Source organism: Enoplosus armatus, chromosome 9 (assembly GCF_043641665.1).
Source record: "Enoplosus armatus isolate fEnoArm2 chromosome 9, fEnoArm2.hap1, whole genome shotgun sequence".
Taxonomy (NCBI): Eukaryota; Metazoa; Chordata; class Actinopteri; order Centrarchiformes; family Enoplosidae; genus Enoplosus; species Enoplosus armatus.
Genome location: NC_092188.1, coordinates 13,247,114 through 13,269,400, shown reverse-complemented (window position 1 = coordinate 13,269,400; position 22,287 = coordinate 13,247,114). Strand labels below are relative to the sequence as shown.

Genomic DNA, 22,287 nt, shown 5'->3' with positions numbered 1-22,287 from the left:
GCCTGCTGGACTTTCTCTCATGTTACTTTAAAAACTTACTGTAACTGTTGATAGCTACCCTTGTAATATTGCTCACAGTAGCTGCTGACTGGCCTCCAATTGACTAATAAATTTGACGCGCAAGTTAATTTGGAGTTTTTCAATGAGGCATTTACATTATTTTATTCGGTCGCCTGCAGTGACACTGAATAAATACTTAAATGCAAATGAGAATACTTGGTGATAGTGAAAGCTACACTATATGGCGTTATATAAAGTGCTTGGCATTGCCTTTTGAAATGTGCCATATATCCATCTCTTTCATGCTTTTAAATCACCTTTTTGTGGGGTTGCTCGCTCCTTTTTGTTTTGCTGTGACACCAGCTCACCAGAAGTTGCAACTTCTAGATGAAGATGTATTTATACTACAATCAACTGAAACTCCTTGAGTCCACACAGGTGAACGCTTAACTTATTATGTGACATCTAAAACCAATGGCTGCACCAGTGATGATTTAGCTGTGTCCTATTAAATGGGGTAAATACATAGGCAACTTTGGCATTTTTGTATTTTACATCTTTAATAAATTTAGGTCACGTTGTAGAGATCTGTTTTCACTTTGACATAAAAGAGTCTTTTTCTGTTCATCGGTGTCAAAAAAGCCACAATAAATCTACTCTGATTCAATGTTGTAAAACAATAAAACATGGAAACTTTCAAGGGACATGAATACTTTTTGTAGGCACTGTAAGTACACTTGTTAATGGCTAAAGGCTGACAAAATAAGTAAATATGATATATATAACCAAAATAATCTCACTACCTTTCTGAGCTTTCAAAAAGGAAACCTGGCACCTGAACCAGTCCTATCCGCTGAAGAAGACTGTGAGGAGCGGTTTGAAAGCTCCAAAAGCTATAGCAAGTAGATCTTTGAGTTTAAATAGTTTTGGTTATATATACCGTTTCCAAAGGTCAAGAATGAACTTCCATCCTCGAATGATGAAAATGTTCAATATCACAAGTTTAAACATGTTGATAAACTTCTGTCCAATACTATATGTGTATTAAACTACATCTGCAGAACTTCGGAGTCCCTGTTTTTTCAATCTTCATCATTTAAGTGCATATTAATGATTTTGACATGGGCCTATTAACATACCATGAATGATAATCATGTGAATTTAGGATACTCATTACATATGTATTACATGAATAGCAGGTGGGGTAATGTGAGTAATTTGTGGCTATATGCAGACACTGGGATGATGGACGGTGTCTGGAGAAGACAAGCTGAGCCGGCCAGTGGATCTACTGCAGAGTAAGGAGAATTTAGGCTCATCATAAAAGATTTCTCCTTGCCTCTTATTTCACTTGGACATTTTTATGTTTTTTTTATTTTCTACCTCATTGCAGCCGTGAGCTGCCTGCTGATTTACACACACTGGCAGCGAAGCACAGAGGCCTCGAGAGACGGTGCCCTCTACCCCTCCATTTTTTCCCCCCTTGTTTCTCCAGCCTCCATCGTCCTCTTACTGCCACCTCCGGGCCTCTCTCCATTCACTGAGTTGGGTCTGACCAAAGAGCTCCCTGTCTACTTGTTCCTCATCTCTAACAAGACATAAGTCTGGAGGGGTTGTTATTCACACACGCTCTTGTGACACACAGAGGAGCCGTTCCCTTGTGCCAAGACACAACTCATATAAGGATGAGCAAAAGGCATCATAGACTCTAAAGGGATCTTACAACACTCACGTTACACTCTTCTCTGAGGTCATTTATGACCTTTAGGATCCTGTTTGTACAATACCCATATGAAGATATGTGTTTCAGCATGGATTAAAGAATATATTGTATATAAAGTATATATAGGGCCTACAAATATAAACAGGAGGTGCATCCACTTCCTTCTCCATCTGTTTTCAGCTGTGCACTCCAAAGGAAACATGTATGATTTTACACACCATATTATTTCAGGAAATTATGAAGCGATGGTCTTGACTTCCCTCTTCCCCCTCAGGCACGTGTGTTCAAGGCAGAGAAGCTGGTTTCACGCTGATCAGCCCTGATTCCAGGAGACGAGAAGCTGTTGCTGGCCTTGGTACAGTGATCACGCCCGTTCCCAGTAATTGCTACATCCATGCACCAAGAGGCGACAGCATGTGGAGGGGAAATAGCAGGTATAAGCCATGCAGAACCGAGGAAAGGTACCAGGGCTGTTGGGTTTGATGAATGACGGATAGCTAAGTTCGCTCGTTTCCATCTGTGGCAATTGAGTGACATGAGAAAAATGTTTTAAGCCTTGAGAAAAAGTATTTTTCCACCAGATTAAAGCTGATGTTAGGATATAGAGTTGGCTTTTGAACACACACACACACACAGCTACAAGGACAGATGTAACATCTGAAAATCCTTTTTTGGCTGTCAGGTTGTGGAGGTTTTGTGGCCCTCAGTAAATCAGCGCTCAGTATTGGCATGAAATGTGGGAGACCTTGAAAAATGTTCAGAGCAGAGGCGTATGTTATTAACAATTCAATTAACCCCAGGCTTCCAGATCATTTACCTTGCTCCTTCATCTGCCCCTAGTGAATGTGATTGTCTTGCTGTATAACAAGCCACACATCAGTACCAGCAGCCTGTGCCACTATCACATGGCTGTTGTTGGTGCATCATTCCTTTAGGTCTCATCCCCTATCTATTGGCAGTGCAGCTGGGCTTCTCTGATATTGACTCATCCTGGTTCCACTGAGTTGCAGGCAAAGAGATTTAATATCTCAAGTGGTGCTGAACTCCTATTGCTACTAATGGATTCTGTATAATGTGGCACTTAAAATGCATGAGCAGCCTCTGATTTATCTGTAATTTGCCTCCACTGGAGCATATCTCCCTCAATACTTCCATTCGTTTTTGGCTCTGTGCAGTCTGCTCAGTAAACGAACTCTGATTGGGATTTCATATTGTTGCATTCCAGTTTGACAATTTGGTTCTTTCCAACACATAAAATTGATTTTTGCTTTTTTTTGTGATTCTGCGTTAATTACACAACAGAGGGAATAGTAAGTCAAGCATGAGATCACAGACATGAGGTGGGGTGTATTTGAGCTGTCGCTGCAGAAAGACATGCTGACTTGGTCTAAGGCAGATGGGCACCTCCCAGAGGGGCCATTTTCCTTTATCTTGTCTTGTACTGTTTTACGTGTCAAACAATAAGCATACTAATTAGATTAAACTGAGGTAAAACCTTTGTGGAAATAATGAAAACGTGATTTTATCTTATCTATTTTTCTGAATAATTGTGGTCATATCCAGCTAAAACCCACCCTGAAAACAGAGTGATTGATACTCGCTCCCTGTGTTTTTGCTTCATTTGACCTCTTCGGGGTCACGCAACATGGAGCAGGGAGTTGTTAGCCAATCGATCTGATGGGTTTAAATGTGTCAGTGTTGTCATGGCAGCAGAGCCGCACTGACAGGCTAAGCTACAGTGGCTCAAGGTTAACAACCAGTGGACCAGAGTCACAGTCCATTGAAAGAGGAGTCAATACTCCTGGACAGGTCAGACTAAAAACAGCAATTTAAACGTTTCAATCCACAGGACTACAAGCAGCAAACAAGGCTTTACTGTTACAGAGACCCGCTGGCAGGTGCTGACATGCATGTGCGATTTACTTAACAGAGACAACAGACACAGACATTATCTTCGTAGCTGCTCAAACCCCAACACAATTTCTTCCTGAAAGTAATGTGACATACTGTACATGTTTAACAACCTCTTACATTAGCTGTCCCTGGATTGTAATGTTGCCAGGAATTTATAAATACTGAGTCTCCCCAACACACCCCACACCACTCTCATAACATTTTGACCAGAAACCCACATTAAGGCCTCTAAAATGTTTTGATGATATCATGGACGATATATATATATTTAATCAGTGAACTGTTCATTCATCATGTATTTATGTATTTCCCAACATGAAGGTCTAAAGTCCTCTCCACACCACCAGGAATAACATTTGGGTGGAGAAAGTCTAAAGCCTTTATTTATTTATTTGGTGGCCTAAAAATAGTCAAACTTAAACATATCTAGTCTAAAAACACTCTAATTGGCTAAGACACATGAACACATTGGTGTAAAAATGCCCTTATTTCAACAGCCTGTCTGTGTTTTCTGGATGTATTAGAGGCATAAACCTCTTTCGAATATCCAGCTAAAGCATCTGCAGCACTGACAGCCTCAGTACATGTTATTTGAAGGTGCAGGGTAATGCTGCCACACACTGTTAAGCATTGCATATGCACATACTGCATTAGCATATGTGGATGCGCATGAACACACATACACACCCACACATCTTCATGGACGACGTTCCCACTGTCCAAACTGCTGTGCTGCTCAGAGCAGAGCAGGTCTGAGGTGACGTCACCTCTCTGTTCTCTTCAACACAAGCCTATTGTCTGTTCTGAATTTATAATGGATATCACAGCCGCTGCAGAGAGACAAAGCTAATCTAATTAGCTGTGCAGATATGTCAATCTGCCGTCACTCTGTTTAGTGGACATTACCTCTGCATAAGCATGATGCTGCTCACTGTGGGAGCGCATGTATGTATTCAGCAGACACACACACACACACACACACACACAGATATCTGACTGCAGTGACCTGGCTCACACAAACACAAAGCGAGAGAGACAGATAGAAAAGGTGACTTGTCAGTGCAGCTGGCATTTTGTTCAGCAGGGAGCAATGTATCCTGTCTACCTGGTAGCCCTCTCAGACAGGAGCGAGTCCATTGGGATCCCACAGGACTTCCTACCAGGCACACACCTGACAGGGGGGCTGTCTAAAAACTCTGCAGAGACCCTATTACGCGTCATACTGCTAAGCACTGCAGTGGCCACCAGATGACAAGCTTCCTACACCTTACACTTTATGAGGAGGGGGAGTACAGCCACAGAGAGGGACATCAGGCTGTCACTGCTTAAAATACTGCACTGTTATCTGCTCTTATTTGGCAAAATACACCTTGTGAGAGACCATAACTCATGATGCTTCTGTTTAGCTTGTTTATGAAGTAAATATGGACAGTTACAGCATATGTTCATGGGATAAGTGAATATACAAACAGATGGATGTGACAACACTGCCATCTTCAGGTATATTGTTGCTACAACTTCATATCTGTGCAGACAGAACAAACTGGTAAACAATACTACAAAAAGTGCATTTTTATTCCTAGTTACTGTACATGTTTCAAGCTGAAATGCCTCGATGGGAACATAATACTGAACATAAGTGCTGTATGACGGGGTAACAGGCAAATTTCTTCCTCTCTGGTCCAAACATTTCTGCCAGTGATGATGATGATGATGATGATGATGATGCTGTTTTCATCTGGAACCAGAGGAGCAGCTGAGGGGTTCCTCCTGGCTGGTTCCCATGAGATCAAGTGAAGCTGAACGCTCCACTTTGTTTATTGCCAAATCTTTAATCCGAGGCTCCGGATCTCTACACTCTGAGCTGGAATCACAGAGACGAGAAGAGGGGATGGAAAGTGAATTAAATTGTATAATTTAGGGAATGAAGCAGGAGGAATTGTCATATTATCTGTCCTGGAAAATACATCAGTGAGTGTATTCTTACTGCTAACAAAGCAAATGCAAAAAGAACTCTATCCTTAAAGGTTATATGATATTTAAGGAAAAAGCTGAATTTTTGGAATGGAGAAAGCGTGACATTAAGATACCTGTCTGAGTCAGAGTCACAGCACATGCTGAGGTCCTTCTGCAGATCCTCTTCAGAGTGGAATCGTCTCAGGCCACAGCGCTGGACTGCTTGGACCACAGAATAGTGGGTCCTTCCAGCAGCACAGGCCTGCATCTTGGACACGCTGAGCTGTGACTGCAGGAAAAGATGGAGGCAGCTGTCAGACAGCAGCAGAGGGCTCTGGAGGATCCTAGAGAATAAGGACAATAAACAAAGGAGATTGTTGTATACAGGTTATCGCATTGCTTGTTGATGTGTCATGTGGCAAGGCGTTCGTGGAAACTGTGAATTGACCAGTTTTGTTATGTTTGTGTTGTAGTATGTTAAAGTCCACATGTTTATTGATCTGTGAGGTCATTCTTACTGTTCCAAAAACTTCTGGAGCCCTTTCATCCGCTCAGTGATCTGCTGGGCGTTGTTCAGGCTGAAGAAAGGATTCTTTGGGGGCAGCTCTGGCAGCTCTACCCTGCAAAAGACACAAACACACCCTAAAAATGACAGGAACCAAAGTGCAGACTACTTTTAACTTGAAAACAGAAAGTATGTGTTCTGTTTTTGCTCAAATTGTCAGTTCCAAATAAAGTGACTTACATTAGCATTGAATTTGCTTGTAGCTTCTGCCTGAGCCACACAAACTCACTGAACCTCCTTCTCACACTTGAGATCTTCTTGGTGAAGCACACGCTGTCGGTCTAAAACGGGACACACATATTACAATAGGTTCTACTATTTGATTGTAGAGTTTAAAACAACTTCCTTTGGTCATTTTACTTACATGTAAGCAAATTTCATAGTCTATGTAGGCATGCCAAAAGTCATTCTTTCGTATCCGCGGGTCCCGCACCCAGACACTGATGACCTGCTGCATGGAGAAGACAAGAGAGACACTGAACTGAATGCACTACTATGAAAAAGGGGAAGTCTTTTATTGGCAGATAGAGGAAGTGTGATGAGGAACACAGCAAGAATCAGGATAGGAAAATCCCAACAAATATCCTGTATTGCTCAGGACAAAAAACAAGTTGTTTTTAAGGCTGCACCAGAATTTAAAGCTTCTGAGCTCAACACGTGTCATTATAAAAGTCTATTTTTTACTATGAAACCCTTTACTTTCATTTATGAATCTAATCAGAATTATAGGATAACTGCAGACCTACCTGATTCACAGCGTTGTCAGTTTCTTCTCTCATAATCCAAATGTTCTCGTTTGAATCTCAGCAACGTGAAGTCAGCCCAGATAATGCTGTGCTTAGCATGTGACAGTGCCTTTTATTTCCACTTTTATTGTCCAGGAACAAAGGTTTCAAAATAAAGTCACAAGACTGAGATAAGCTCCTCCCAAAAACCGTCAAATTAAATCAATAAAACTCCCTGCTGATTACTGAACAGAGCTGGCATGACATGTGCCAACACGACGACAACAAGCTGTTGCTTATCACTTTATTGCTTATTGACCGACATTTAGAATCAGTCAAAACACAATCAGCTATTTGTTTAATAGATTGTCCCAATCTCATGATGTGACAAGTGTGGCATTAAAAAACTTCCAAGAGAAAAGCTTCACAAAAAGGTTTCCTTTATTCACAGAGACTTCACAGATCAATGGTCAACAGTTACAGTAATTCAGTAGCAGGTGTGTTTTAGGAGGTTTAAGGTTCATCTGAGAGTCCCATAACAGTCATGGGAGATATGTCGAGTCAGGACAGTGCCATCAGGATACAGGTATCATGTAACCTGTGTAATTACTGGAAGACAATGCCCTGCATAATTGGACAGTCTCATATCTAAAGTGCTACATTTAACAATCTTATTAGCCATCACAGGTGCACAAATGTTTGCTTCAATGAGTGTAAATCCAAACCAAAAGATTTACTTTAGAAATATTATGACTTTAGAGTAATTCTGGCAGGACTACAATAATATTATTGAAAACTCAATAATATGCTTGTTATAATTCAACACACAGGAGAGGAGAACATGTGGTACTTAGCAGCTGATTGGAAATAAGGGGAAATTTCTGGTGGGCAACATTTTTTAAATATTTTACATCAACCACGAAGGTCATATAGAGACACAGTGAGACACAGTAAAAGCTGTGGCTAGAAACACCTCACACAATACAAACGTTGGGACAACAGGTCTACAATCTTCAGCCCTAACTAAAAGCTACATGGACTGGACAGCACTTTGTTCACTCTGCCTTCATAGTGTTGCTTTACGAGATATAGAGCACGCACTAAACAATCAAGATCCCTGTAGCTGAACAGGACTATAAATACTAAATTGCTATTTAACAATAAAAACAAAACACATGTCCACAGTGATTGTGTCTGCTTACACAAGACCAAAGCCGCTACAGGTTAGTCTGACCACAAATCAGCTGCTCTACACAAAAGGTTAGTTTTAGTCTCCATCGCGGCCTCCACAAAGGCACAGAAACCATGTTGAGCACCACAGATCCGAGAGCACTTGAAATCCATCCTCGATGAGGATTTTGAGCACCTGCCAGAATGTGAAACTCCACCTGCAGCGGGACGTATCATTTCACACGGCGTGCCTCTAATGTCAGCTGAAGGAGGACACTCGATGGAGGTTAAACTAAGCTTCAGGTGAGAGCGCAGCTGTTTTATCAGTTCGCCTCTGCACACAGCCCACACTTCACTGCTCCTCGTCTCCACAGTGCCACGTCAGCTTCTGCTCATAGAAGTCGATCACCACCTGGGGACACCTGGCGCTGGCTTCACGGGCCGGCAGCAGGGCCACGTCATCCGAGTTCTTCCTATGGGGGAAACACACGGGAGAGGGAAACCATTAAGATGGCACCGTCCTAATTTTAATGAATGTAAAATGTTTCAGCAGCAACACACACTCCTGCCAGTTTAGAAAGTAGTAAGTTCAGTCAGTCAAGATTACTATAGTTTTCCATTGACTTAAAAGGGGCAATACAGCTACTAAGTACTGTATTTACAAGTTTGGGGCCTCACAACAGATACATAAGTGGTCAATTGTTTTATCTAATTCTATTCTATTTGAATAGATATCTTCCTATTTTATTGTGTTTTAAAAGTTGTTCTAATACATTTCTTCGCCTTATGTAAGGCACTTTGAATTGTCTCTGTGTTTGCTAGGTGCTAATGATTAAATAAACTTGTCTTATATGCATCAAGCTCCAAAAACACTAGATCCTCCACTTCCCATAATGCAACTAAAAGCATCTGTGCAGCCCGGTGTTAAAATGTTCTAAAGAGCCTCCGTGCATGTTGAATGCCCACAACTTTCCACATCTCCTGTTTGTTTTGTAAAACAAGCTTTCTGTTAAAGAAATCATAGTCTCCAAGCCCAAGCGATTTCTCAAACCTAACAAAGCTCCTTCAGAGCCACAGAAGACACTATTCAACTGTTTTCACGAGCTGAGAGGTACTTCCCATGACTAATAAACTGCCATTTACGTGTAAAATTGGTGAAGTTCCCCTTTAAAGCTGCAAAGCCCACTACAGAGACGCTCTCCATAACCAGCTACGAATCTGACGAATGTTTTGTCAGGTGTCGTCTAACTTTGTCTCCTTAGTGAAAGATATAGTCATATTACATGGTCGGTAAATGACACTATATACACTGCAATGTCACGGCAAACCTAAAAACAACAAGAGGAAAGACCCCTCGTAAACCTGACACTACATGCTCCATCATCTTTGCTGTAGTTTGAATAGATTACAGCTTTAAATATGTGCCCAACTGCGACTTTCACCATCATGCAAACATTTACCCAACCCCTGGCATCCATTCAAGGACAGAGAAAAGAGGAAGCAGCGGAGTTACCATTTGACTAGGAACATGAGCTCTCCCTGTCTGTCTGTGGAGCCGATGATGCATTCAGGCTCGAGGTAAGTGCTGAGGTTAGTGGGGGCGTCTGACTGCTCATCGTTTGGCTCGAGGACGTCGCTGTTGCCCGGCACAGAGTGAGCCTGGCGCTGAGACTGCATGAAGGACTGCAAAGAGAGTGACAAGGACAAAATGTGCAACAGTTAGATCTGAAGATCTGCATTAGGACTGGTTGTGGCTTTTTTTTTTTTTTACTGTACATGCTTGTACATTGCAAAAAAAAGGAAATTGAACCACTTTCACTTTCAGGGGCATTGCAAAACTAACCACCTTCACACACCATTTAGTTTCATATTCAGCCTTAAAACTCGTAGAAAGTACGAACAAAATGTGCCAACGTGGTCAGATGATCTCATTCATCTCCAATGCAGCTTCTTTTTACTTCAAGAGAAAAAGCTCCTTGAGTGTAACTGTCAACCCAATGCAAAAAGGATTCTAATAATATGTTGTTTTTTTTGTCTTTTTACAGATTTAGGTGCGGAAGTTCTGCGAATAACATGGAAACAACATACACTTACAGACATCTCACCACTGCCTTTCTCACACACTCACAATTTCCGTCTCCTGCTCTGTCATTTCTTCTTTGGGAGTGAACTCTTCCTCAATCTCTTCTGAAAAATGGGTGTTTCTCAGAAACTCCTCAATGAGCTCAGGACAGTCCAGATTGTCCTCGGGTTCCCAGGTGTTTTCTGCACTGTAAACGCATAAAAACAAAAATCAAAAAAGGGAGGCGAGAACACACACACAAACAGAAACAAAAAACACTGCTGATTCTGCAACATCTCACTCACTCAGTGAAGCCTTTCCACTTCAGAAAGTACTCCACTCTTCCATTAAAGATTCTGCGGCGAATTATTTTTTCCACCACAAACTCCTGGACAACTGTAGTCTCCTCAGTCTTCCTCTGTTTGGCTGTCTGCTTCTTTCTCATCCTGCCATGAATGAGAAGCAAATGAATGACAACCAGCCTTTGTTACCGGTAGGCCGCTCACATCATGAGCCTTATGAAGACAAAAACATAAAGAGTCTATCTTTTTTTCTTTTTGCTAAAACTCCACAGTGAAGTCACAAGATAAACACTTTCATCTCCCTGTTGCTGGGATATTTGCGGAACAACATGGCAGTAGTGAGCACTCTGCTGTGCCCTTCACACAATGAGCCACACACTTATTATAGCGCTCCACCTGCTGTTTATGTCGGGAGCACAACAACACTACTCTCTCAGTCCTAAAACGCAACACGTTAGTATCTACACACGTGTACATTCAGACAGTTCAGCAAAGAGAATATTGTTCAAACAGCAGCCTGGAAACATGAGTGGAAACGTGCCCGAGTGATGGACAAGACGCCACACTGAACAATATGCACGTACGCTGTCGGTGTTTACTTAATCTCTGCGGACAGCCTGCTGCGGTGCTGCTCTGCTCTGTTCGGAGCCTGTCGCTGGAAACTACATGCACACAGCGCCGGAGATGCTGCTTTGTGCGCAAACGTGTCGGTCGGCGTGTTTACATGAGCGAGACAACTTTTCATGAATGAGTTAAAATTAAAGATGGCCGTGGATGCTCGGAGGAAGTGGTTGCCAAGGGAAAAGGTCATGCCAGGAAAACCGGGAGGAGACGACGGGGACGCGCACGCCGCCGACCAATCAGAGAGCAGTCCGCTCGTCCCTCCCCCCCCCCCCCCCCCCCGTCCAGTGGTCCGGAACAGCCCTGCCACCCATGGGCGTCAGCTGGGTATGGCAAGGGAACTGTGTGCACTTGGCACGTCTCAGTGGGATTATAGACTGGTTCCAGGTTTTTGATTTGTGCTTTGATCTTTGGGATCATTGTCAGTGGAAGCAAACATGAAGCCGGATATTTATTTGGAAGCTACATGCAAGAAAAACACATCATCAGTGTAAATAAATAAAATAACAACTAAACCTAATTAGAGATCTGCATTTAGAAATATAATCGATATTCTAGTTGCCAAATGATATTAGATGCTGGGGCTTCGCCATTTACATAATATTATATTTACATTTGAAGTACTTCAGTATTTCCAATGTATGCAACTTAATACTTCTATTCCTATTTATTCTTCTATACTACATTTATTTGATATAATTACTTTTTTCAGAGGAAAATATTTTTCTTCTATACCACTAGAGTTGGTAGTTAGTCACTTTGCAGCTAAGGATTCTACATATAAAAACATATGATCGTCATAAAACAGATTAAATTATCCAACAGTTAATAAGTAGCTAAAATTACCTCCACCGTGACAACATTAAATGCAGCTTAATTCATCAATAACAATATTCCAAAAACATACATACATGATGAAAATAATATTGTGCAGAATGATGCAATACTTTTAATACTTCTAATAATTTAGTACAAGTTTAATATACTTTTGCTTAAGTGAGATTCTGAATGCAGGACTTTTACTTGCAGTGTGGTATTTTTATTTTATGTTACTTTTGCTTCTACTTAACTTAAAGACCTCAATGCTCCTGTAAGTACGTGGGTTTTCACGGAGGGGATCTGCACTTCACGACCTCCTGAGCCGCACTGAGGAGATGACAGAAAAACACCCTCTGGAGGATTTGATTGACGGCTCCCTTTTAGCCAATGGGAAACCCCAAAGCTGCTGATTGGCCAAGTGAGCGCCACTAACAGGCCTTCCCATCATACCAAGTTTACATTTTTTCCCACCAGTTATTCCACACTGTTTAGCAACACACCACAAGGTGACGCTGCCTGCTTGTATTGGACTGCCAGGTCCAGCGGGCCAAAGGCTCAATGCTCCTGCAGCCCAGTTAACTAATGAGAATGGATTTATGCTGGAAAGCTCATAGCAAAAGGCAGCAGAACAAAAGGTTTTTACTAGGAGGTGGATTCACATTGGAGCAGCCTCTGCTGCACTGTTGTTTCTGATACCATTTCATCCCCAAGGCAGGATTATGTAACATTTGTTCATGAAACAGGTGAAATTTATGCATGCACTGCAACAGCACCATAAGAAGGTAACACAGATACAGGGGTGTCTACAGTAAACGCAGCACATGGTGATGTGCCACAGTCCTGATAATTAATACCTCTGTTTCATTGTCAATGAGATGACACTGGGGAGGCCCTGGGGACGTTATTAAAAGGGGTTTCAATGAGCAGGCTGGCAGACATGCATGGAAGATGAATGTGGTGTGTATCATCTCCAGAAAAGGGGCTTATTGATCACAGTCTCAGAGGGGATGGGACACAGGTCTTATGCAGGTTATAAATCAATGTACACATATGTCCCATTCAACTCCCAGTGCAGTGGAAAGTTAACAGATAGACTGTTGGTATGGCCATCAGGGAGTCAGGTTCTCTATTGATAAAGTCAAGGTGGTAAGCTGCTGTTTTCTTCTGTGATGAATTATTAACAGTATGTTGAAGATGTTCTCAACAACTAAACATCATTTACTTTCTTTGCTCTCAGCAGCACCTCTTTACACACCAAGTCATTAGAGATTTTTGCAGTTGCATCCTAGAATAAACATTTCTACAACAACATGTGCCAGTGCCAGAGCTATTTATCAATGGTTAATAATGTACTGATGTATGCTTTATAGATCAATTATAAACCATTAACAGGAGACACTTTTGGGTTGCCAGGTTGTTTAGAATCCCTTTGGCCGGCATTCTTTCTTTTATAAGCCATCAAGTCTGCAGTTACAAGTGTTAATAAATTGTTATTAAGGTAAAAAAAAAAAAAAGTGTCATGCTGGAGGAGGATAAACACCAGCCAGAGAGATCTTTTTAACAACATTGTTCTTATTACTCTTACTGATCCAAGCATTAGTTAATCATTTATTAACCATTAATAAAGGATTCATTACAACTTTTAAACTCTGTTTAAAGAGTGCCTTATTAGAAAGTGGTACCATATTTCGTTTTTTACAGTTTTCACAACATTACATCTTTATCTACAGTGGGTCATAGTATGCTTTCCCCATGAGCAGACCCAGAATCTGAGGCATGTGTTGGTTATCTGCAGTATGACCTGCTGTTGCACTCTGACCCCTTCCTGTCGGCTCTTTTGGGGTTTTAGTACTAGTTGCCATAGTAACCGAACAGCTAATAGGGTTGAGCTGTCGCTGCAGGCACGGGAATGGCAGTAATGCATGCAGTGAGGTCCTGTCTGGATTTACTGCTCTGCTACAGTACGGCTCACTTTGGGGTTTCTTAACCAAACCCTGACTGGAAAGTCAGGAGGTTATTTCAGCTGGATAATACATTCAACTTTTTAAAGAGGATTTTGCATTTTCACATTCATGGGACAGACTGAGTGAATATGGGGAGAAAGGGCTATGAGACGCAACAAACCTCACTGGCTGGAATTGAACCGATGACAGTTATACGTTATGGGTCTTAACCACTAGGCCACCAGGACTCCCCATTTATACATTCACAAATAACTCAGCATGAAAACTCTGTATAATCATCTGTTTTCAACTACTGTGGGACCATGAAAGCATTAAATGGGAACCTGGGATTGTAGGAGTTATAGTTTAAGGGAATTACAGAAATATTTGAGATGTTTTATAAAACATATTTCATGTCTTGCATGTGTTTGTGGCCTAAATTACTCAACAACAGGCAATAATGGAGTGATTTTTGTACCTAAAACCGAACTGACTGAACCCAAGATTGACCAGGGCACTAAAAATGAAATACAGATGTTGATGAAATGACATGCTCTAGTGTACAGGGTTAAAAAGATATATCGCGTTGTGCCGTCATCCCTTAAATCTGCTCAGCTCCCTCCCAGACAAGCACATTCCTGGGGCCCACTGTGAATGTAGCGTTCATACAGATGGGCCTTGAGAGCCACACTGTCAGAGCAGAAATGAGTCCAGATGGCTGGATCCTGCTGTGAGGGGCTGTGGATGGAGTGAGTAGTGGTCTGTATGGCTCAGGCCAAGCCTGACTGGACCCTTTTCACACAGAGGGCCCCTGGCGTTCCTTCAGTACCACCTCGAGGCTCTCGGGTTACAGCCAGGGCGAGGACATTCACGTCGGTCCTGTTATTCTTACCGAGCGTTAATCTGGTTGTACAAAGAGCAGTGTTCAGTGAAACAGTAATATTGATGGCTGGTCGGGGGTGAGGGAGTGATTTACATGAGCTCATTACTGACCGATTGATTGATTGATTGACTGCATATTTACAAAGTGCTTTCTTGGAGATCATTCCCATATGTAATGCAGACACACACACAACAGCACATTTGGAGTAAGGGCAGCAGTGTGAGAGCTGAGATGCTTTACTGTCACCAACTCTGCCACCGCCGCAGGGGCCCTCAGCACCTCAGTCAGCTCCACACGCTGTTTTCAGATCGCATTCAGAGACGCATACTGAATCAATCCGGGTCTGGCCCGACGGGCTCCAGTGCAGTTTATGTCCTCCTTATGAATGCAGCAGTGGCAGAGAAAAAAAAAGTGACTTTTCACAAGGAACTGAGGACGTGGGACATCAGACCACCAGGATTTGCTTGCGGAAATCAGTCTCCTGTTTCAGAACACTTACAGTGCCCCTAGATACTTTCCTCTGTGTTATTCTATACCATGTTCTGGCATGAAGGGCTTCAGGGCGGTAGTTATTGCTATGCTTTGTGTCTATAGAGTTACTGGGAATGAATACAGCAGGAATGTATCTTCAGAGTATTCGTTTCACTACAGGTTTCGTTTAGAAGATTTCAAAGATCAGTTCAATTTTCAAACCATAAATGTCTGTGTAAAGATCTGTTTAGATCACGGAAATATTAACAGCAACTGAGTTGGGAGTTTCTGTTGTGGAAGGATCTGACCTCAATGTAAGAATTCTACAACAAAAGTGCACAAAAATGGCCTCTGTTAATGTTACATGATTTAAGACTATTGGATTATTATGATTACTGACGCCTTAATGTGTAAGTTACATGTCACTGTAGTAGTTGATTGAGGTGAAGCTGATTTCAACCACTTTATAATGTGTTTGGTGGTTTAAGCTCTCTCTATATACATATGTAAGAATGCATCATACCATTATCATACGTTTTGTGTGTAAAATCTGAATCTTCAAAGAAACAACTAACAACAAGAAATATAAAGTAGCATTAAATTAAAATGCTCAAGTAAAGTACCTTAAAACTATACAACCAGTAGTACTTGACTTCTTCTTCCGCCAGTGGTTTCTGTTTTTCAGATACAGTATGCTGTGCAGATATCAGGTATAGGTCAGATATCAGTCATTTGCAGAAGCTGGATGTATTGCTCAAGGACATATTACAGTAATGACCTTATGACTTTTTTTTTCACCATAAAAGTGAAACTGTGTAATTTCTGACCATCATACGAACCAGAGTCCCTTCGAACCAGAGTGTCTTAATGTAGAATCTTTGTGGAGAACATTTCTCATTATACCAAACTTATAGACATAAGTGAACTGGACTCTCGGCACAATTTAGAATTGATGACTCATCTCTACAGAAGAGTTTTCAGATAATCATGATAACCAAGTTCCCTCAGTATCAGAAAGTGAAGTATCAGGGCAGCTGAAGAAGAAGTTTCAGAACTAGTCAGACAGCGGAGGTGGTTTTGTTACTAGCAATAACAGGTGGTGACTTCATCCCATGTGCCTCTTGGCTGGGGGTTTCCGTTCTACAACATGGAGCCCATCGGATCCTGTAACACTCTGATTGACAGGTGAATGGCACCAATGACAAACAACTCCCATTCCCCCAGGGGCCAATGTGGCACAAACTGAATGGATAAGAGTGGAGAAGAGAAAGATCGCCTTTGAACCTAAAAATACTATATACCCCCCCTTCTTCTACTTCTCCCAGTCACTCTGTGTGCCATTCTCCTCACTTCTCTTTCTTTTCTCAGTGTTTTGTTCTTCTGAATTTTGTGGCTGATGGAGCTGGTTGACTCGGGGTAGAGTAAAACGTGAGTAAAGTCCTTTCAGAAGGACATGGAGGAATGTGTCAGTCAGCTCACAGGCCTGATTTTGTCAGAGAGAAAAGTATACACACTCCTTTGAATGTCTTTACACTGATATTAGTTTGTATAGTTTTAACTTAAGTTTGACCTGTTTCTCAATGAAGGGGGTAGTGAACATGAGCCCTAAAATGAATTTCATGTGATCAAGAAAATATATTTTAAAATGAGGTTTTTCACAATACTTGCAAAGTTTAATGTTGTACTCATTGAATGGCAGCATTTTCTGACAGAGCATGATTATAATTGTTGATTTTTGGGATGTAATGTGAGACAAATACTCGCAGTAACTGACTTATGATGGATTACTCTCTGGTTACCCACAAAGCAATGACTGCTGCTGTCTACAAGGAGATTGTTTGCTTTCTTGTGGCCTGCCTTTGTCCCACATCCTCTTCCATCTCAGTTTCTCCCGATGTTAAGTGTTCCCTTTCACAGCTGCCCATCACCATCCAGTGAACCCATACAAGGAACGCTCCCCTGACTTGGTTTTCTCCTAACAGGCAGAGGGAAATGAAGAAGAAAGGAGAATGGAAGGGGTGAAGTTAAAGCTTCATTTGAATCCTCACAGTTACCATACAAAGTCATCACTGGAGCTGCCTTAAAGGAAAAGTTTGACATATTGGGAAATATATTCATTTTCTTTCATATCCAGAGTTAGATGAAAAGATTCATATTACTCTCATGTTTGTTTCTCCATCACTCCATATTTTTATGCTAAGCTAAGCTAACCGGCTGCTCGTGGTAGCTTCATTTTTACCGTACAGACATGAAAGTGGTATCAACCTTCTCATAAAATCCTCTGTAACCCTACATACTATTCTTTTAAGTCAAGTGGCAGATTTGTAGTGATTATGAGTTTCTATATATAAGCTGCTTTTTTCCAGAAAATAATTCTTAACCTTCACAAACACATTTGTATCTGGATCTGGATACAGACTGACATGTAAGTAATATCTCTTCTCTGTATTTATCACATGAATATGAGGTCTATAAACAATGGGCAGACTCTTAGTGCACCTTTCAGCAAGTAGACAGATGTATAGTATCTCATCCTTGAGTGGTGTGAAGACCTTTGCCTTGGTAAATCTCCTTGTCACTGTGCAGCTGCTGATTGTCTACTCTCATCGAGTGCAGCTCCACAAACCACCGAATCCAGTCTGTTGACCTTTCACTCTCTCACAGCTGTACGCTTTGAACTTCTGCTCCACATCCAATCAGGATTCAACCCTTTAAACCCCACATTTCCCCCCTCTGGTTGCAGGAAACTGGCCCATCTGCAATCAAACCCTGTGTCTGCTCTGCACGGTACTGGATGCAAGGCTTTTCCCTCGAATACAGAGTGTTTGCTTTCTGGGTCCTGGGAATCTGAATCTTTTCTTCCTCAGCCAAAAGCACATTGACCATGACCCATTGCAGCTCAGCCAGGCCTGTAGCAGCTCCATGCCATCTGAAGGCTAAGTGCTCCCTGTACAGGCTCCAGCGTGAGCACATGGTGGGACTCAGCACTTGAGTCTTGCCTGTCTGCCATCTGGAAAATAACAGCTTTAAGCAGGTCCTGCCAGTAATTACCCTGCAAACTCTGAACAAAGGCGCAGGACATACTGTGGTGAAATCTGGATAATTGATGGAGACAGGCCACAGCAGCTAATGGTCCATTCCAAGGAATGAACAGTCTAGCTTTGGATTAAAACATTGAAGCCAGGTTTGGGACTTTGTTTGGTTTTGATGAGGTACAGTAGAAAATTAAAATTAACATTAACAGAGGGTTCATAGCTGGAAAACTGCAATAGTCGTGTTTGTTTGTTGTGTTCTTGAAAATGCTCCCTGACCACATGGCTGCACCTAAACTCTGACACTTCTGTTGACACGTATTAAGAGTAAGAGTTACATGAACCATATGTATGGTTTTCAGGTTTAAATTACAGCAAACGCATTCACAATTACATAGAAAGTAACAGAGATTAAAGGAATAGCTTACAGATGAAGAGAAATAGCTTTTATGACAGAGAGTTAGATGATGATGAAGACAATTGATACAACTACTACCCTAACCCTGGCTTCATATTTAGCATACAGACATAAGAGTGATATCTATATGTTCTCATCTAACTCTTGGCAAGAAAGCAAATTAGTGTACATCCCAAAATGTCTAACTATTCCTTTAATCATTCTGAATTCATGGGGAAAAAGACAACTCCCACAACTCTGAGTTTAAGTTAAAGCCACCACTGTTTGTAGGCAAGACAGCTCTTCCTCAAGTAGACAGCTTTATGCTCGCCATGAAATAGTTGCTGGGTATGAAAATTTGTTTCCATAGCTTGCTTTCCACACATTGGTATAGAGCGCTGAAACCCACAACCACTCCCTTGGTTTGAATCACTGCCTGGACCTGACAAAACATGAAGCTGATTTACGTTGTCCATCCACCAAAACGTCATTTCCAATTACAATCCTATCAGGGGCTAATCTGGAAACTGTTACTCAGTGCGTCTTGAAAATAAATTGTTTGCAGCTGAGAGTCAAAAGTGAAAGAGGGGGAACTCAGGGGGGAACAAGTGGCAAAGTCCCTCTGGTGAAATGCCATGTTTAGGCTGATGCACAGGAAACGGGCTCTTACCAGCCAGGAAATGAAGTGACAAGCACAGGCCGGCTTATATTTCCCCTCCTGCTTTCAGATGGGCCGTGTTAGTGCGGAGACACCAGGGCTCCTGCTTTTGTTCACACAGAGCCAATAGTAAACAACGCTGCAAGGTTTTTAAAAGACTTTAAGTGCTTGTGATGGCTGAGTGGTGTGTTGCCATGAGGTCTTGAGTTTCTCAGACCTCCAGATTCACCATCCCCCCTCTGTCTCTGAGGGGGAGCTGAGTCAATGGTCATGATGTGAAAGAGCTGAGACAAATTTATGTGCAAGTGAGGGAAAATACTTCTCTGACATATGTCTTACTGATGAAATGTCTGGCTACATTGTAAGGGTAGTTCAAAATATGTTTGGTATAGATTTGACTATTTTTACCCTATACCTTGACCTATATACCCTATACGCCCTATTTACCTTAAACCCACAACGGATAAAGATACCTAACTATGGTACAATAAATAAAAACAGGATTTGGGGATATTCACTGTTACCAAAACATGACTTTGGATGAAATGACTGAGGAATAGTTGAAGGTAAAATCGTCTGTTCTGCTCACAGAGAAGAGTTGTCCTCTAGATAAAATGTCTGTGATTCTTGAATGCTGTTAGTTTCTCAGTTGGCATGATGATGATCAATTTCTGACCTATTTTAAGAAATTAACAAAAATTCAAATCAATACTGAATGTTTAACTGTTTACTGCACTGCAATATCTTTATATTTTTAGATTGATCAAAACAACTCTTATCACTAGTCTCCCGCACTGTTCACCAGATATACTCCTGACAGGAACAACACATACATCATTTACATGAAGGATGGACAAAACAAAATAAACTGGCAGTCGTGTATATTTCATAAGGACCCCAAGGATGAAGGCTAGTGTTACACTGGGACCATGACAGTGTGCAGGTCACCTTGACTCAGAGCGATGAATAAAGAGCCACAGCTGCCAGCAAAGAGGGAGGTGGCGAAAACACAATTTTTGGACAAGCCAAGACTGAACCTGAATTCTTTAAGCGTCTAAAAAAATACTGACATCAGATAATCCTCAAACCACAGAGAAGTCAGTAGTCAGAAGTCTCAAGTTTACAGTTTGGGTGGTGCAGCTAGACAGCAATCAATCAGAATGACTCATTTATTCATCAAGTCATGTGGAAAACCTACAAAGTGATTTGTTTGAGAGTTTCAACTTTGAGATACCACAGGACTCAAAGAAAATCCATTTTTCAAAGATAGAGAAGCCAGCTCTGAGAATACTCAGAATCAATAGACCTATTTTCATTCAGACATTTTAACTTGACAAATTTAGTTAACATTGTCTTAGTTCCAGTAAGCCACACAAGTTAGCAATACCAGGACTACTGAAACTAGCTCACCTAAATGGAATGCAGTCTGCAGTTTTTAATTTGATCAATTACACCTGTTCTTTTCCTGCTACAAGCCAAAACTTCTGCTTGGGGGAAAAATGTTTTCTTTTATCCCCTAATTACCTAAATCTATGTTCTTTTTCAGAACCAATAGAAGCACCTCTGTAGAAAGCCTTTTTAAATATAGACACACAGTATACACACAGTGGTGCTTTGATCTAAAGGCTAACATCAGACTGCTAACATGCTGATGTTTAGCAAGTATAATGTTTACCGTGGTCAGCATTTTAGTTTTGTTTGTTAGCGTGCTAATATTAGCTAATTAGCACTAAACAAACAAAGAAAAAGATGAGGGTGATGGGAATGTCATTAGTTTTGCAGGTATTAGGTCATGAACCATGTTTCCTGTGTCTCTCTGCACTTTGTCAAAGGTGAAAATGCCTCACAGAAAATCTTTAGAAAAAACACAAATATCAACCTCATGGTGGCGCTAGAGGAAAGGTCAGGGGATCAGTAGAGTCAGTAGGATTCATCCTCTGGGGACCATGAATGTTTCATAAAATATTTCATGGGAATCCATCCTCTCAAATCCATGAATTAGCTAGAGTACATCACATATGCAGTATTATGGAACTACAGTAGCGTATTAATAAAAGAGTAACATTTTATAGTCAGAAAGAGGAGAAGATGTCAGGTGACTGAGGCTCGTGTAGACAGAGATTTCCTGTTTGCGTTCGCATGTTTGAAGGTCAGAGCTGGCTGGATGCCCACACAAACCCAGCGCTGCTTCCCTCCAATGATAAGGACCACCTCGGTGTGAAGGCCTGCCACGATGCTGGCGAGGAGTGATTCATACCGAGGACCTCTGGGCTAAGTTGAAGTCAATATAAACAATTACAGTCGAGTTGATGTACTGTGAGTGTGTGTATGTGAGTTGGAGAGAGATGAAGAGAGAGAAAAGACAAATACTGCTGTCTGACTAAGCTGGGATTTGAGCTCAGTATACATGTTTGCAGTGTTTATAATGTCTTCTCACAGGAAAACAGGGATGATTCGGTGTAGGGAGGACCTGGGCTACTCTACTTTGGCACTCATGTGGGGCCCGGCCATGGAACACATACTGATAATGGTGCGTTAAGGGGCTGCAGTTCAAGCTAAACACTGTAGTAGCGACAGGGTCAAGACAGAAACCTTTTTTAACCTAACTTATAACTTTTAAACAGTTTCTGATCTTTTTAGTTAAAAGAAATCAAGCATATAAATAAAACCATGTTTTTTTGTCAATACATAAAGGTAGAGAGGCAAAAACAGAAGTCTCTCTGGCCTTGTTGAATAATGGAGTGACTGCCTGTAGGAGAGTCAACACAAGTAACCCGAAGTGTTTGCAAATGAAATCCAAAGAGCATTATCTCTACAGCTTGGTTTGATATTATGATATTGATCCTCATCTAGAGACAAGGCTTATGTCAACACATGTTGATGTTCATAATACTTTCCGGGAGTTTAAAAGTTGGTAAGGATGTCCAAGAAAACATCACCCTCCTTGATGTAACTCTGGGCTGAGCAGTAGTCATTCTTTTCTTCTGTAACTACCAATTATTGGCTGACTTTGCGTCACTTTTACACTCCTTCGTCTCAATTGTGG

General features: G+C 41.5%; 2 protein-coding genes across 2 annotated transcripts; both read right to left on the bottom strand.

Annotated features, from left to right (window-relative positions):
* Positions 1-5,033: 5,033 nt before the first annotated feature.
* On the bottom strand, positions 5,034-6,937 carry snx10b (sorting nexin 10b). The gene is made up of 6 exons (XM_070912324.1): positions 6,905-6,937; positions 6,523-6,648; positions 6,339-6,439; positions 6,112-6,213; positions 5,728-5,937; positions 5,034-5,501 (listed from the first exon to the last, which is right to left on the bottom strand). Exons 1-6 carry the CDS (start codon positions 6,935-6,937, stop codon positions 5,372-5,374), a joined length of 702 nt encoding a protein of 233 aa, XP_070768425.1. The 3' UTR covers positions 5,034-5,371.
* A 369-nt stretch (positions 6,938-7,306) lies between these two features.
* Positions 7,307-11,136, bottom strand: cbx3b (chromobox homolog 3b). The gene is made up of 5 exons (XM_070911619.1): positions 11,002-11,136; positions 10,421-10,561; positions 10,182-10,323; positions 9,567-9,736; positions 7,307-8,526 (listed from the first exon to the last, which is right to left on the bottom strand). The coding sequence occupies exons 2-5, from the start codon at positions 10,558-10,560 to the stop codon at positions 8,406-8,408; spliced, it is 573 nt and encodes a 190-aa protein (XP_070767720.1). The 5' UTR covers position 10,561; positions 11,002-11,136; the 3' UTR covers positions 7,307-8,405.
* Between the last annotated feature and the right edge of the window lie 11,151 nt (positions 11,137-22,287).

Coding starts and splice junctions, on each gene's coding strand:
- snx10b (XM_070912324.1), bottom strand. CDS start 6,937: ATGAGAGAAGAAACTGACAACGCTGTGAATCAG. Junction 6,440..6,522: donor ACTATGAAATTTGCTTACAT/GTAAGTAAAATG, acceptor GTCCCGTTTTAG/ACCGACAGCGTGTGCTTCAC. Junction 6,214..6,338: donor CAAGCAAATTCAATGCTAAT/GTAAGTCACTTT, acceptor TGTCTTTTGCAG/GGTAGAGCTGCCAGAGCTGC.
- cbx3b (XM_070911619.1), bottom strand. CDS start 10,560: ATGAGAAAGAAGCAGACAGCCAAACAGAGGAAGACTGAGGAGACTACA. Junction 10,324..10,420: donor AAGTGGAAAGGCTTCACTGA/GTGAGTGAGATG, acceptor ATGCGTTTACAG/TGCAGAAAACACCTGGGAAC. Junction 8,527..9,566: donor CTCATGTTCCTAGTCAAATG/GTAACTCCGCTG, acceptor TTTCCCCCATAG/GAAGAACTCGGATGACGTGG.